At 43.9% G+C, this 16,064-nt stretch overlaps 1 protein-coding gene across 1 annotated transcript in view; it reads left to right on the forward strand.

The window, feature by feature from the left end:
- LOC146782729 (extracellular calcium-sensing receptor-like) overlaps positions 1–16,064 on the forward strand; it is a 178,234-nt gene that overhangs the window by 110,293 nt on the left and 51,877 nt on the right. The window contains exon 3 of the mRNA XM_085637212.1: positions 11,109–11,939. Coding sequence (XP_085493338.1) covers positions 11,109–11,939 — 831 coding nt within the window. The remainder of the gene's footprint in view (positions 1–11,108; positions 11,940–16,064) is intronic.

Raw genomic sequence — 16,064 nt, forward strand, 5'->3', positions numbered from 1 at the left:
TCACTCTCTTCTTTCAGCACCTCTTTTCCCTCTTTCAACAGCTCACTCTCATCTTTCTGCACCTCCCATTGCTTCTTTCTACACATTTCTTCCTGTTTCTGCACCTCTCTTGTCTCTTTCTGCACCTTCCTTTGTCTTTCTGTACCTCTCTTGCCTCTTTCTGTACCTCTCTCTCCTCCTTCTGCTCTTCTCTTGTATCTTTCAGCACCTCACTTGCCTCTTTCTGCACCTTTCTTCCTATTTCTGCTCCTCTCTTGACCCTTTCTGAACCTCTCTTTCCTCTTTCTGCAGCTCACTCTCTTCTTTCTAAACCTCTCTTGCCTATTCTGCACCTTTCTTTTATCATTCTGCAGCTCACTCCCTTCTATCAGCACATCTCTTGCCTCTTTCTGCACCTCTCTTGCCTCTTTCTGCACTTCTTGTGACTCTTTCTGCACATATCTTGCCTCTTTCTGCAGCTCATTCTCTTCTTTCTGCACCTCTCCTGCCTCTTTCTGTAACTTTCTTCCATCATTCTGCAGCTCACTCCCTTCTATCAGCACCTCTCTTGCCTCTGTCTGCACCTCTCTTGCCTCTTCCTGAACTTCTTGTGCCTATTTCTGCACATCTCTTACTTCTTTCTGCACCTCACTTGCCTCTTTCTGCACATCTCTTACCTCTTTCTGAACCTCTCTTGCCTCTTTCTGCAGCTCACCCTTTTCTTTCTGCACCTCGCTTGCCTCTTTCTGCACATCTCTTGCCTCTTTCTGCAGCTCACTCTCTTCTTCCTGCACCTCTCTTGCCTCTTTCTGCACGTCTCTTGCCTCTTTCAGCACCTCTCTTCCTTCTTTCTGCAGGTCACTCTCTTCTTTCTGTACCTCTCTTGCATTTTTATGTATCTCTCTTGCCTCCTTTTGCCCTTCTCTTGCCTCTTTCTGCACCTCACTTGCCTTTCTGTACCTTTCTTCCTCTTTCTGTACCTCTCTTGCCTCTTTCTAACCTCGTTCCTCTTTCTGCACCTCACTTGCCTCTTTCTGCATGTCTCTTGCCTGTTTATGAAACTCTATTTCCTCTTCTACAGCTCATTCTCTTCTTTCTGCATCGTTCTTGCCTCTTTCTGCACCTCTCTTCCCTCTTTCTGCAGCCCACTCTCTTCTATCAGGAACTCTCTTGCCTCTTTATGTACCTTTCTTGCCTCTTTCTGAACTTCTCTTGCCTCTTTCTGCAGCTCACTCTCTTCTTTCTGCACTTCTCTTGCCACTTTTTGTACCTCTATTGCCTCTTTCTGCAACGTTCTTCTTCTTTCTGTACCACTCTTCCCTCCTTCCATACCAGGTACCTCTTTCTGTACCTCTCTTGCCTCTTCCTGCACTTCTCTTGCTTCTTTCTGTACCTTTCTTCATGTTTATGCACCTCATCTGCCTCTTTCTGAACATTTCTTCCTCTTCCTGTACCTCTCTTGTTTCTTTATGCACCTTGCTTGCCTCTTTCTGCTTCTGTCTTCCCTCTTTCTGCAGCTCACTTTCATCTTTCTCCATTTCTCTTGCCTCTTTTTGTACCTCTCTTGCCTCTTTTTACACTTCTTTTGCTTCTTTCTGCACCTTTCTTCATGTTTATGTACCTCATCTGCCTCTTTCTGCACCTTTCTTCCTCTTCCTGTACATCGCTTTGGGCTTTTGCGGAGTCTTAGGAAGTTTCTTCCCATGCTCCCGGTCAGGGCTAGAGAAACGGTGGTGCGCGCTTTGCTCTTATCCCGTTTAGACTATGCCAATGACCTCTTGGTAGGGAGCCCTGGTTACCTTGTATCTAAATTACAGGTGGTCCAGAATTCAGCAGCTAGACTTCTGGGCGGACTGTCCTCCCGGCAAAGTGCCCGGGACCAACTGCGGGCTCTTCACTGGCTCCCTGTTCAGTCTCGTCTTAAATTTAAAATGCTGTCAATTGTTCAAAAAGCCCTTTATGGTCTTGGCCCCAAATATCTTCAGGTCAGATTCTCCTTTTACATCCCTAGGAGACAGCTGAGGTCTTCCTCATTGCTGCTTATGCAGACCCCCAAATTTGAGCGGGCCCGCTTGGGGGGCAACTCCTTCACCCGTAGAGCCTGCCTTGCCTGGAACGCCCTTCCCCTGTCTTTGAGGGCCATTCGTGATCCTCTCCTGTTCAGGAAATCCTTGAAGACCCTGCTGTTCTGATGAATTTTGTGGGATTGTTGCCTTTTTCTGTTGCTAGCGCCGGGACACTCCCGAGTATCTGTGCGCTCAATAAATTTAAATAACATAACATAACATAACATAACATCTCTTGTTTCTTTCTGCACCTTGCTTGCCTCTTTCTGCATGTCTCTTCCCTCTTTCTGCAGCTCACTCTCATCTTTCTGCATTTCTCTTGCCTCTTTCTGCACCTCTACTGCCTCTTTCTGCACCTCTCTTGCCTCTTTCTGCACTTCTCTTGCTTCTTTCTGCACCTTTCTTCATGTTTCTGTACCTCTCTTGCCTCTTTCTGCACCTCTCTTGCCTCCTTATGCTCTTCCCTTGCCTCTTCATGTACCTCGCTTGCACCTCTCTTGCCTCTTTCTGCACTTCTCTTGCTTCTTTCTATACCTTTCTTCATGTTTATGCACCTCATCTACCTCTTTCTCCACCTTTCTTCCTCTTTCTGTACCTCCCTTGTTTCTTTCTGCAAATTGCTTGCCTCTTTCTGCACCTCTCTTGCCTCTTTCTGCACCTCTCTTGCCTATTTCTGCACCTCTCTTGCCTCTTTCTGCACTTCTCTTGCCGCTTTCTGTACCACGCTTGCCTCTTTCTACACCTCTTACCTCTTTCTGCACCTCTGTTGCCTCTTAATGCACCTCTCTTACCTATGTCTCCACTTCTCTTGCTTATTTCTGCAGCTCATTCTCATCTTTCTGCATTTCTCTTGCCTCTTTTCTGAAGCTCACTCTCTTCTTTCTGTATCACGCTTGCCTCATTCTGTACTTCTCATGCCTCTTTTTGCACCTCTCTGGCCTCTTGCTGCAGCTCACTCTCTTCTTTCTGTACATCTCTTGCCTATTTCTGTACTTCGCTTGCCTCTTTCTGCACCTTTCTTCTTCTTTTTGCACCTCTGTTTCCTCTTTCTGCACCTCTCTTGCCTCTTTCTGCTCTTTTCTTGCCTCTTTCTGTACCACGCTTGCCTCTTTCTACACCTCTTACCTCTTCCTGCAGCTCTCTTGCTTCTTTCTGTACCTCTCTTGCATCTTTCTGCCCCTCTCTTGTCTCTTTCTGCAGCTCACTCTCTTCTTTCTGTAACTCTCTTGCCTCTTTCTGCACCTCTCTTGCCTCTTTCTGAACCTCTCTTGCCTCTTTCTGCAGCTCACCCTTTTCTTTCTGCACCTCGCTTGCCTCTTTCTGCACATCTCTTGCCTCTTTCTGCAGCTCACTCTCTTCTTCCTGCACCTCTCTTGCCTCTTTCTGCACGTCTCTTGCCTCTTTCAGCACCTCTCTTCCTTCTTTCTGCAGGTCACTCTCTTCTTTCTGTACCTCTCTTGCATTTTTATGTATCTCTCTTGCCTCCTTTTGCCCTTCTCTTGCCTCTTTCTGCACCTCACTTGCCTTTCTGTACCTTTCTTCCTCTTTCTGTACCTCTCTTGCCTCTTTCTAACCTCGTTCCTCTTTCTGCACCTCACTTGCCTCTTTCTGCATGTCTCTTGCCTGTTTATGAAACTCTATTTCCTCTTCTACAGCTCATTCTCTTCTTTCTGCACCGTTCTTGCCTCTTTCTGCACCTCTCTTCCCTCTTTCTGCAGCCCACTCTCTTCTATCAGGAACTCTCTTGCCTCTTTATGTACCTTTCTTGCCTCTTTCTGAACTTCTCTTGCCTCTTTCTGCAGCTCACTCTCTTCTTTCTGCACTTCTCTTGCCTCTTTTTGTACCTCTCTTGCCTCTTTCTGCAACGTTCTTCTTCTTTCTGTACCACTCTTCCCTCCTTCCATACCAGGTACCTCTTTCTGTACCTCTCTTGCCTCTTCCTGCACTTCTCTTGCTTCTTTCTGTACCTTTCTTCATGTTTATGCACCTCATCTGCCTCTCTGAAAATTTCTTCCTCTTCCTGTACCTCTCTTGTTTCTTTATGCACCTTGCTTGCCTCTTTCTGCTTCTGTCTTCCCTCTTTCTGCAGCTCACTTTCATCTTTCTCCATTTCTCTTGCCTCTTTTTGTACCTCTCTTGCCTCTTTTTACACTTCTTTTGCTTCTTTCTGCACCTTTCTTCATGTTTATGTACCTCATCTGCCTCTTTCTGCACCTTTCTTCCTCTTCCTGTACATCGCTTTGGGCTTTTGCGGAGTCTTAGGAAGTTTCTTCCCATGCTCCCGGTCAGGGCTAGAGAAACGGTGGTGCGCGCTTTGCTCTTATCCCGTTTAGACTATGCCAATGCCCTCTTGGTAGGGAGCCCTGGTTACCTTGTATCTAAATTACAGGTGGTCCAGAATTCAGCAGCTAGACTTCTGGGCGGACTGTCCTCCCGGCAAAGTGCCCGGGACCAACTGCGGGCTCTTCACTGGCTCCCTGTTCAGTCTCGTCTTAAATTTAAAATGATGGCAATTGTTCAAAAAGCCCTTTATGGTCTTGGCCCCAAATATCTTCAGGTCAGATTCTCCTTTTACATCCCTAGGAGACAGCTGAGGTCTTCCTCATTGCTGCTTATGCAGACCCCCAAATTTGAGCGGGCCCGCTTGGGGGGGCAACTCCTTCGCCCGTAGAGCCTGCCTTGCCTGGAACGCCCTTCCCCTCTCTTTGAGGGCCATTCGTGATCCTCTCCTGTTCAGGAAATCCTTGAAGACCCTGCTGTTCTGATGAATTTTGTGGGATTGTTGCCTTTTTCTGTTGCTAGTGCCGGGACACTCCCGAGTATCTGTGCGCTCAATAAATTTAAATAACATAACATAACATCTCTTGTTTCTTTCTGCACCTTGCTTGCCTCTTTCTGCATGTCTCTTCCCTCTTTCTGCAGCTCACTCTCATCTTTCTGCATTTCTCTTGCCTCTTTCTGCACCTCTACTGCCTCTTTCTGCACCTCTCTTGCCTCTTTCTGCACTTCTCTTGCTTCTTTCTGCACCTTTCTTCATGTTTCTGTACCTCTCTTGCCTCTTTCTGCACCTCTCTTGCCTCCTTATGCTCTTCCCTTGCCTCTTCATGTACCTCGCTTGCACCTCTCTTGCCTCTTTCTGCACTTCTCTTGCTTCTTTCTATACCTTTCTTCATGTTTATGCACCTCATCTACCTCTTTCTCCACCTTTCTTCCTCTTTCTGTACCTCTCTTGTTTCTTTCTGCAAATTGCTTGCCTCTTTCTGCACCTCTCTTGCCTCTTTCTGCACCTCTCTTGCCCATTTCTGCACCTCTCTTGCCTCTTTCTGCACTTCTCTTGCCGCTTTCTGTACCACGCTTGCCTCTTTCTACACCTCTTACCTCTTTCTGCACCTCTGTTGCCTCTTAATGCACCTCTCTTACCTATGTCTCCACTTCTCTTGCTTATTTCTGCAGCTCATTCTCATCTTTCTGCATTTCTCTTGCCTCTTTTCTGAAGCTCACTCTCTTCTTTCTGTATCACGCTTGCCTCATTCTGTACTTCTCATGCCTCTTTTTGCACCTCTCTGGCCTCTTGCTGCAGCTCACTCTCTTCTTTCTGTACATCTCTTGCCTATTTCTGTACTTCGCTTGCCTCTTTCTGCACCTTTCTTCTTCTTTTTGCACCTCTGTTTCCTCTTTCTGCACCTCTCTTGCCTCTTTCTGCTCTTTTCTTGCCTCTTTCTGTACCACGCTTGCCTCTTTCTACACCTCTTACCTCTTCCTGCACCTCTCTTGCTTCTTTCTGCACCTCTCTTGCATCTTTCTGCCCCTCTCTTGTCTCTTTCTGCAGCTCACTCTCTTCTTTCTGTAACTCTCTTGCCTCTTTCTGCACCTCTCTTGCCTCTTTCTGTACCTCTCTTGCCTCTTTCTGACCCACTCTTTCCTCTTTCTATACCTCTGTTGTCTCTTTCTGCACCTCTCTTGCCTCTTTCTGCACCTTTCTTCTTTCTGTACCTCTCTTTCCTCTTTTTGCACCTTGCTTGCCTCTTTCTGCACCTCCCTTGCCTTCGTCTGCACCTTGCTTGCCTTTCTACTCAACTCTTGCCTCTTTCTGCACTTTTTGTGCCTCTTCCTGCACTTCTCTAGCCTATTTATGCACCTCTCTTGCCTCTTCCTGCACCTCACTCTTTTCTTTTTGCACCTCTCTTGCTTCTTTCTGTGCCTCTCTTGCTTCTTTATGCGCCTTTCTTCCTTTTTTTGCATTTCTCTTGCTATTGCCTCTTTCTGCACCTCACTCTCTTCTTTCTGCGCCTTTCTTGCTTCTTTATGCACCTCTCATGCTTCTTTCTGCACTTCTCTTGCTTCTTTCTGCACCTTTCTTCCTCTTTCTGCACCTCTCTTCTCTCTTTTTGCACGTCTCTTGCGTCTTTATGCACCTCTCTTGCCTCTTTCTGCAGCTCGCACTCTTCTTCTGCACCTCTCTTACTTCTTTCTGCACCTCTCTTCCCTCATTCTGCAGCTCACTCTCTTCTATTCATAACCTCTATTGCCTCTTTTGCACCTCTCTTGCCTCTTTTTGTACCTCTCTTGCCTGTTTTGCACATCTCTTGCCTCTTTCTGTACCACTCTTGCCTCTTTCTACACCTCACTTGCATCTATCTGTGCCTCTCTTGCCTCTTTCTGCACCTCTGTTGCCTCTTAATGCACCTCTCTTACCTATGTCTGCACCTCTCTTGCCTCTTTCTGCACCTCGCTTTCCTCTTTCTGCAGCTCACTCTCTTCTTTCTGCACCTTTCTTGCCTGTTTCTGCACCTCGCTTCCCTCTTTCTGCAGCTCACTCTCTTCTTTTTGTACCTCTCTTGCCTCTTTGTGTACCTCTCCTGCTTCTTTCTGTACCTCTCTTGTCTCTTTCTGAAAATGTCTTCCTCTTTCTGCACCTCTCTTGCCTCTTGATGGACCTCTCTTGACTCTTTTTGCTCCTTCTCTTGCCTCTTTCTGTAGCTCACTTGCTTCTTTCTGTACATTTCTTCCTCTTTCTGTACCTCTCTTGACTCTTTCTACACCTCTTACCTCTTTCTGTACCTCTCTTGTTTCTTTCTGCACCTATTGTGCCTCTTTCTTCATCTCTCTTGCCTCTTTCTGCAGCTCACTCTCTTCTTTCTGCACCTATCTTGCCTCTTTCTACACCTCTCTTTGCTCTTTCTGCAGCTCACTCTCTTCTTTCTGAACCCCTCTGGCCTCTTCCTGCACCTCTGTTTCCTCTTTCTGCACCTCTCTTGCCTCTTTCTGTACATCTCTTGCCTCTTTTTGGACCAGTCTTGTCTCTTTTTGTACCTCTCTTACCTTTTTGTTCAACTCTCTTGCCTCTATCTGCACCTCTCTTGGATTTCTACTCCACTCTTGCCTCTTTCTGCACCTCTCTTACCTCTTTCTGCACCTCATTCTCTTCTTTCTGCACCTCTCTTGCTTGTTTCTGCACCTCTCTTGCTTGTTTCTGCTCTTCTCTTGCTTTTTTCTGCACTTCTCTTGCCTCTTTCTGCACCTCACTTGCCTCTGTCTGCACCTTTCTTCCTCTTGCTGCACCTCACTCTCTTCTTTTTGCACCTCTCTTGCTTTTTTCTGTACTTTTCTTGCTTTTTTCTGTACTTCTCTTGCTTCTTTCTGAACTTCTCATGCTTCTTTCTGTGCCGTTCTTTCTCTTTCTGCACACGTCTTAACTATCTAGGTGTAGTTAGAAATTAGCATTTAAAAAACCTTAGAAATTCACTACAAAAACACAGGTTTCAGGGATGTTATAGTTAGAAATTAGCATTTAAAAAACCTTAGAAATTCACTGAAAAAAATCACAGGTTTCAGGGACCTTCTTGATAGAAATTAGCATTTAAAAAACCTTAGAAATTCACAGAAAAAACATAGGTTTCAGGGACGTTATAGTTAGAAATTAGCATTTAAAAAACCTTTGAAATTCACTGAAAAAAACGTAGGTTTCAGGGAAGTTATAATTAGAAATTAGCATTTAAAAAACATTGGAATTTTGCTGAAAAAATCATAGGTTTCAGGGACGTTATAGTTAGAAATTATCATTTAAAAAACCTTTGAAATTCACTAAAAAAAACATAGGTTTCAGGGATGTTATAGTTAGTTGGACATTTCACTAGTACAAAACCTTAGAAATTCACCTGTTATAGTTAGCTGAGCACCCGTGTAATGCACTGCTGATGACATCACATTTGACATCATTCATGGCATGGTCAGTGACATCACTGATGACATCTCAAATGACATCACTGATGACATCATCCATGTGATAATCTGAAGCACCTCCTCACACCCTAATATAACCTTTCATACAACTACTCTACAATACAGATTAACATTTTCGAAACCATAGACACACCAATGCCAGTTACTACATACCCACTCACTGACTCCTAGGTCTTCACACACATCTACTCATTCACCCATACAGTCACTCATACATGCAGTCACTCATTAATACAGCACTATCACATGTTCTCATACACCTATACAGACACTCACACACCTCACACATCCATAGCGGTTACTAACACACCTATTCAGTCATGCAAAAGATCGATCACACTTCCATTCACTCACCTATACAGTTATTCAAAAACAAGATCACTTACAGGCACAAACACATATTTACTCTCTTATACAATCACTGATAAAACCACACACTCATCCATACAGCCACTCTCACAATCACTCACTCTCACATATAGTTCATTTATATACTCCATCACTCACATATACTGCTTTTCAGATATGTAGTTACTCACACATGTACCACTGAGACATCCATTCACTCACAAACACAACCATATACACACTCACCCATCCATACCGCTCTTCAAAGATGCACTTTTCAACCCATACACCCACTGAATCACCCACTTATATATCCATGCACGGAGTCACACTCCACCCACCCACATAGACACTCTGGCACCCATACAAATATTCAGACAACCAATCAATAACCCATATGGACACTCATTTAGCTACTCACCAACCCATGCAACTGCTTACACACCAACTGACAGACTGATACAGACATTTATCAGTATTCATTTATCAGTATTCCTCTGCCTCCTAATTCGAATCACCACTTCTAGACTCAGTCGAGTCTTTGAAAATGACGTGCACTCGTGATGGGTTCAGTAATCAACATGGATTTATTGTAGTCATAAACATGCTTATAGGCAGATTACACCCTAGACAACCCCTACACATTTTGGTGTACCCCACATGCTTTACTCATGGGTAATGTACTCATGTTTTCATACAAGTTAAGTCATAGAAACTCACATAGAAATAAAGGAAGGTCTAACAGGCTTGTGATCTAACCTAAATCTGTGGCAGCCATCTTACTGTGTTACAACAAATATAAGCTTCATAGGATCAATAGATGAAAATTGTAACTATTGTTTCTAATCTTAACATTTTATGCATGCCTAATACTTTAATATATGTTGTTAAATTAGGATGTAATAATCAAAATTATAACTCCTCAAAGATGCAAATTCATATAATTCCAAATACTCACTTGTGAACAATATCCAATCTCCTTTGTGGTCCCCTAAAATTAAGTGGCACACATGTATATCATATTGCAATGGGGCAAACAATTATAGCGCAACTTTTGCATCACGCTAGTGTCAGTTATATTCATAGGTAAATACAGTTAGAAAAAACAGTTTGAAAAGGGCATTACCATGCAGACCAAGTGGGCATGTATTACCTTTATTTCTATGTTAGTTTCAATTACTTAAATTGCACAAAAACACAAGCACATTACAAGGTGTTTGTGGTACACAGAAAGGTTCTGGCAGACAATCCATTGCTTTTCAGTTCTAGGTTTTATCTTTGCTAGCAGCATGCATAACTATGAGTGAATTTTACCAAGAATGCTCTTCTCGATCAACTCACTTAGAAATCTGGTTAATCCTGGTGAATACAAACCGACAGAATGATAAACAACCATGATTTTATTCTCATTGAACCCAAGAAACTGTTTAATCCTTACCCCGCCAGTCCATCCAAGCCAAGTGCATTATAATGCTTGTTCTGCTGACAGAAACAAGCATGTCCTCTTAATTTCCCTATTTAGTAAGCTTTTCAAGTCTAGACCATGTTTATGTTTTTCTTCTCCATCCTTCCATAATGCTAACTTATGTCCATATATTTTACAGTAAAATTAATTGAATGAACCCCTGGTGTGTATTTGATAAGAAGAAAACAAAACATTGTGGTCTATTACGATGGCGGGCGGACTTTGTCCATCCGCCATCGCCCTGGGAAATGGGACCGCCCGCTATGTGTGCAGCGGTCCCGCATGTGCAATTAGGATGTGCCCACCACACTGGCGGGCGCATTCCGCATTTTTTGCATTGTGGCTGGCAGTGCTGTCAGCAGCACCCGCCGCAATCCAAAAAGTTATTTGTGCATTTGCATGCACTACTGCGCGGTGCCTGCCACATCGTCCATGTAAATGCAGGGGCTACCATAGGTAACCCCCATGTGCCCCCCACCCTCCAACATCCCGGGGGCCCGCAATGGCCCCCAACTGAGGAATCCGCATGCCTTTCCGTGGCGGCAATGCCGCCATGGAAAGGCTGCTTCCCGCTGCAATTGTAATATGGATGGCGGTGTCTAGCAGACACCGCCACCATAAACAACCCTTTTCCGCCCGGTCGACTTGTCGACTCGTCGACCGGGCAGAAAAGCAGCAGCTGGTCTTCCCGTCCACTTTGGTACCCCCGACCATCATAATATGGTGGGGGGAAATGGGAGGTGGGCGGGGGATGATGTCAGGCGGATCGCCACCGTCGTGCGGGTTGTGGGGATCCACCCGACATCATAATAGACCCCTCAGTCTTCTGGCGAGGTTTTAGTCTTCTGTTGAATTGACCTCCTCTCCCAATACATCTGAGAAGTGGCATAGTGTAATGAGTTTCCTTTATTTCATGGAAGTGTTTCCAAGCACAAATTCTGCTTAAAAAACTAGAACTCCCTCTACTTAGCATCTTGGTAAAAGTGTCTACATTTCTGTTTTCACAGATCAGCTATTTTGCAACTAGTCCAGTCCTAAGTGACCGGAACCAGTTTCCTTCCTTCTTCCGGACCATCCCAAGTGATTTCTTCCAGTCCCGCGGACTGGCTCAGTTGGTAATTTACTTTGATTGGACCTGGGTCGGTATTATTACAGAAGACAATGACTACGGCCATCTTGGAGCTGAAATATTACAGAGAGAACTTCACGAAGCTGGAGTTTGTGTGGCCTTCTCTGAGAACATCATCCTCACCCAAGCAGATAGGAATGTACCTCATATTGTCCAGATAATACAAAAATCAGCAGCTAACGCTGTGGTCGTATTTGGCCTTGATTCCCATTTGGTTCCTCTGTTTGATGAAATAGTGAGACAGAATATAACTGGAAAGACATTCATTGCCAGTGAAGCCTGGTCAACATCAGCACTCTTATCTGCAGACAAGTATTTTAAAATCCTATCTGGCACAATAGGACTCACGATTTACAGTGGAGAGATGCCAGGTTTCAAAGAATATGTAAACAATGCCCGTCCTTCAGATTTTCCTGACGATAACTATTTTAAAACATTCTGGGCAACAGCTTTTGGTTGCAGGTGGAAAGATCCAGAAGTAATGACGGGTTTGTGGGATAACAAAACAAAGTCATGCACAGGGGCAGAGAGGATTGATAGCATCAGTGGCATCTACAATGATGTCACCCGCCCAAGATTCACATACAATGTGTATTGGGCAGTTTACGCCATCTCAATAGCTTTACATGATCTCAATGCATGCCAAACACCGGGAGGACCCTTCTATCATGGAGCTTGTGCCAGTGTATTGGACTTCCAGCCCTGGCAAGTAAGAAAACTAATTTTTTGCTAGAAATAGTTTGAAATAGCCAAGTCAAGCCACGATAGCAACAAGAGGCACAATGATTGGCTTCTTATTGGGCTTAGGGAATTAGAATGCACATTGATGACTTTATTATCAAGATTCATAAAACGAGTGTGAACTATATCATGATCAACCATATTGCTTACGATTCCAGGCAACACGTTGGACAAGCCTGGGTTTTTCGCATAAGGCACAGTACTGCGTGCTATGTGAACACTTCATTTTTTGGTCTTTGTGCTTGTGATCTCCAAATTCTATAGTTGCATAATATTAAGATTATGGTCATGCTACTGTGAAAGCCATGCACTTGTATTCAGAAAGACAGAGGAATACTGATAATTCAAGGATGTGAGACACTTAATCAATCAGGATTTATAAAGAATGGCTAATCAAACGCGGGGTATGCAGGGGCTGCGAACCTTGCTGCTTCAGGTAGGTTCAGTTGAAAAGCCAGGTCTTGAGCCCTTTTCTGAATTCAATAAGAGAGGATGAGGTTCGGAGGTGAAGTGGGAGGTCATTCCAGGACTTAGCAGCGAGGTAGATGCTTCAGCATATGCGGGGGGTGCGAGGGAGATGGAGTGCCGATGTCTGGAGGGTAGGTAGAAGTTCATGCAGTGGTTGAAGCATGCTGGTCCTTGATTGTGAAGGGATTTGTAGGCGTGGATCAGCAACTTGAATTGACATCTCTTCTGAATGAGGAGCCAGTGGAGTTTTTTGAAGTGGGACGATGTGGGTCTGTTTGGGGAGATCGAAGATGAGACTGGCTGCTGAGTTCTGTATGGTCTGTAGTATCTTCAGAAGGTGAGTGGTAGGTAATTCCTATGTAGAGTGTGTTGCCTTAGTCCAGCCAGCTGATGACTAGAGCTTGAGTGATGGTTCATCTGGTGTTGATGGGAAGCCATTTGAAGATCTTGTGGAGCATGCGAAGAGTGAAGAAGCAGGTGGATGAGACTGCGATGATCCAGTGTCCCCCACGAGTCAAATGCAAAAGCATTGAAATTATTACATCAAGCTGCAGTTCCACTAGTCGTCACTAGGTGTCCCTCACGAGTCAAATGCAAAAGCATTGAAACCCTTTCATGAAGCTGCAGTTCCACTAGTCATTACTAGGTGTCCCTTGTGAGTCAATTGAGGGACACCTAGAAAAGACTAGTTGAACTGCAGCTTTGTGTTCAAGGCATCAGCTTGGTCCTCTCCCTAGGTTAGGGGGGTCCCCTAAACCATCACCTCTCTCATTGCCTCATATTATTCATTTTCAAATTTCACTTTTGTGAATTGGTTATATGCTTTTTAGCATGTAAAATTGCTTTATCAAAGCATTTGTGGGTGCAGTATAGTAGCTGACTCCGCTACATGGAGGAACAGAGTTTTTGCCTGAATTCCGTGTTTATAATGGAATGCGTAGTTGACAAATCTCCGTAAACTCTGGCAGAGGAGCGAGGTTCATTGACCAGGGTTAGTGTGGACAGGGGTCCGTGAGGGCACCTGAGTGAACAGAGTCCAAGATGGCTGTGGGGGTCTGTGTGGTGAGCTGGTTCAATCTGGTGGGTTGGTGGTTGGGGATTGCTTTTATTAGTGAGGTGGCTAACAATGTTGGAGGGGTGTCCTGGGGTTCAAAGTTTCTGTAGATGGTGGAGATCTTGTCATGGTACAAGTACACCTGGCTGTTGCAACGTTCTTGGGAATGGGTGATGACATTTTTGGTGGCTGAGGGATTGGGGAATTCTCTAACTATTTTGAAGAGTTCTTTGCTGGGGTTAGAGTTGGCTTTGATGCCACGGACAAGAGAATAAGGAATCATTGGTGAACCATGTAGATAGTGAATATTTGTTTAGATGTCTGTTCTATGGAAATGTACTCATGGACTTTAGAGGCCTATGGGATATATTGGATGATGGCAACATTAAATAGTGTGCATTAAATGTTTTACTTGATTTACTCATGGTACAATAAGGATTGAAATATTTTATTGAAGTTAAGTTGATCGGTGCATAATAATCACCACTTTTTTACTTTGTTTGGCAAATTCAATGAGGCAAGCAGAACAAAAAGCACCAAGGCAAATAAGCAAGGCAGACATGTCAAAGACTAAGAAGTTGAGCACAATAAGGCAAATGCAATAAGGGTTAACTAAGGCAAGAAAAGAAGTAGCAAGGCAAAAGGCAGTGGAGCAAGTCAGGAAATGGCAGAAGTGGGAGACCTGCTGTGTGAGACAACGAGGGGGGAGCTGGCTCAAGGAACCTTCATTATTTCAAATTGCATTTTATGAAAACCCTAAGAAATGGTAAATGACCTCTTTGTGAGTTGGAGTTACATATCTAAGTACTGTGGTAATTCATTTTCTGTCCATTCCTACCTATAGATTTCACTGTGTTTTAGCTGGTGAAATATTGGAAGCTGGTGGAATAAGGACTTTCATATATTTAAGTGCTGTTATTTTTATAAACTATATTAAGGACCTATATATTATATTATAGAACTTTAACTATCTGGGCCAGCAGAGTCAAGCACTTTAGGAGAGGTTAAGTGGGTAAAACTCTGCACACAGATGCTAAAATCAAGGTAGGTGAGACTGTTGCTCAGCTTCATCAGTGCACCCATGATCCTTTGGAACAGCAAGGACAGATTCCTGCTGCTGTAAAGACGTGTAGAACTGTCCTCTATTTCTTTTCATAAATACCACAAAGTGATTTGCACACAGTGATGGTCACAAGATTTGTAAATGAAATTGAGAGTCAGGACTTTCATATTTTCATATCCCTTAATTATATGGAACTTCCTGACTGCCCTGCCTGGTTCCAAACTGGTTGCAGTGACAATGGGGAGATGAAAGGTCCTTTGTGTGAACGTAGAACCTGCCGGTTGATGCCCCATTGAGGGTCACCTAATCTATCTATCATGTGACTGTCTGGAAGGAAGTCACAAAGTCTAACTGTCAGTTACACCCAGTAATGTGACCCAAGACAGGATGCAGGCACAAAAGGGCTAAGGGCAGAAAAATGTCAAATTACTAAAAGTGCAATTTTCAAAATTGTAGTAAAAAAAATCGACTTTTCCATTAAATAGGGTGTTTTATTTAAATTCCAAACACACCAAAATGATGTAGCTATGTGCTCCCATTTGGAAATTACAGCTAATTAAAAATAGTATGGAATTTCTAATGCAATTCTCTGGTACGGGCAGGCCTCACAATAATGAAAAGCAAATTTAGGGGTATTTCACTACCAGGACAGGTAAAACATGAAAGCGTGTGTGCGCATCTTTTAATTACACAACAGTCTTCCCTAAGGGATACCTAGGGCCTACCATAGGGGCGACTTATATACCAAGTCAACATGGCAGTTTCGAACTGCATTCAGACTGCAGTGGCAGGCCTGGTACATGTTTTAAGGTATTACTTAATTGGGTTACACAATCAGTGCTGAAGGGTTCACTGGTATCATTTAATTTACAGAGGCTGGGTGTATGGTATACCACTCTACAGGGACCTAAAAATAAATTAAATATGCCAAATGGGTATAATCAATTTTAGCCATGTTTTAGGAGAGTGAGCACAAGCACTTTAGCACTGGTTAGCAGTGGAAAAGTCCACCGAGTCCTAAGGGCAATAAAAATAAGTTCAGCAAAATGGAGGAAGAGAGGGAATGGTTTGGGGAATACCACCTTAAGGCAGACAGGCCCTACAATCGGTGAGAGACCCTTTCTAATTTTGGGCAGTCAAACCTGCGCATGTTTTAAGTTCACTTGTAAGCAAGTCTAAATAGTTCAGTTTGCAGAGGTATCCTGACTGCTTATGGTTAGACGTTGCTTTGAGGATAGGGTTAAATGTGTTTTAAATTTTATTTTCTCTACCTCCCAAGGATTTTCCATTATGTTTAATTGTCTTAAAAGACATATTTGCTAATCAGCTGGAGGTATGATGAACTGAAATTTGAGGCTGAAGTCAGTAAAGTGGCAGTTTCTGTTACCATTACCACAGGGAGTGGTCTAGATAGTGCATGAGGTTTAAATTTGATTCTGGCCTCTACAGGGAGTCCATGGAGGGCTTTCAGGTTGAGTTTAAGTTTTTACACTTGCATAGGTAGGCAT

The sequence above is a fragment of the Triturus cristatus genome, chromosome 12 (genome assembly GCF_964204655.1).
Source record: "Triturus cristatus chromosome 12, aTriCri1.1, whole genome shotgun sequence".
Lineage (NCBI taxonomy): Eukaryota > Metazoa > Chordata > Amphibia > Caudata > Salamandridae > Triturus > Triturus cristatus.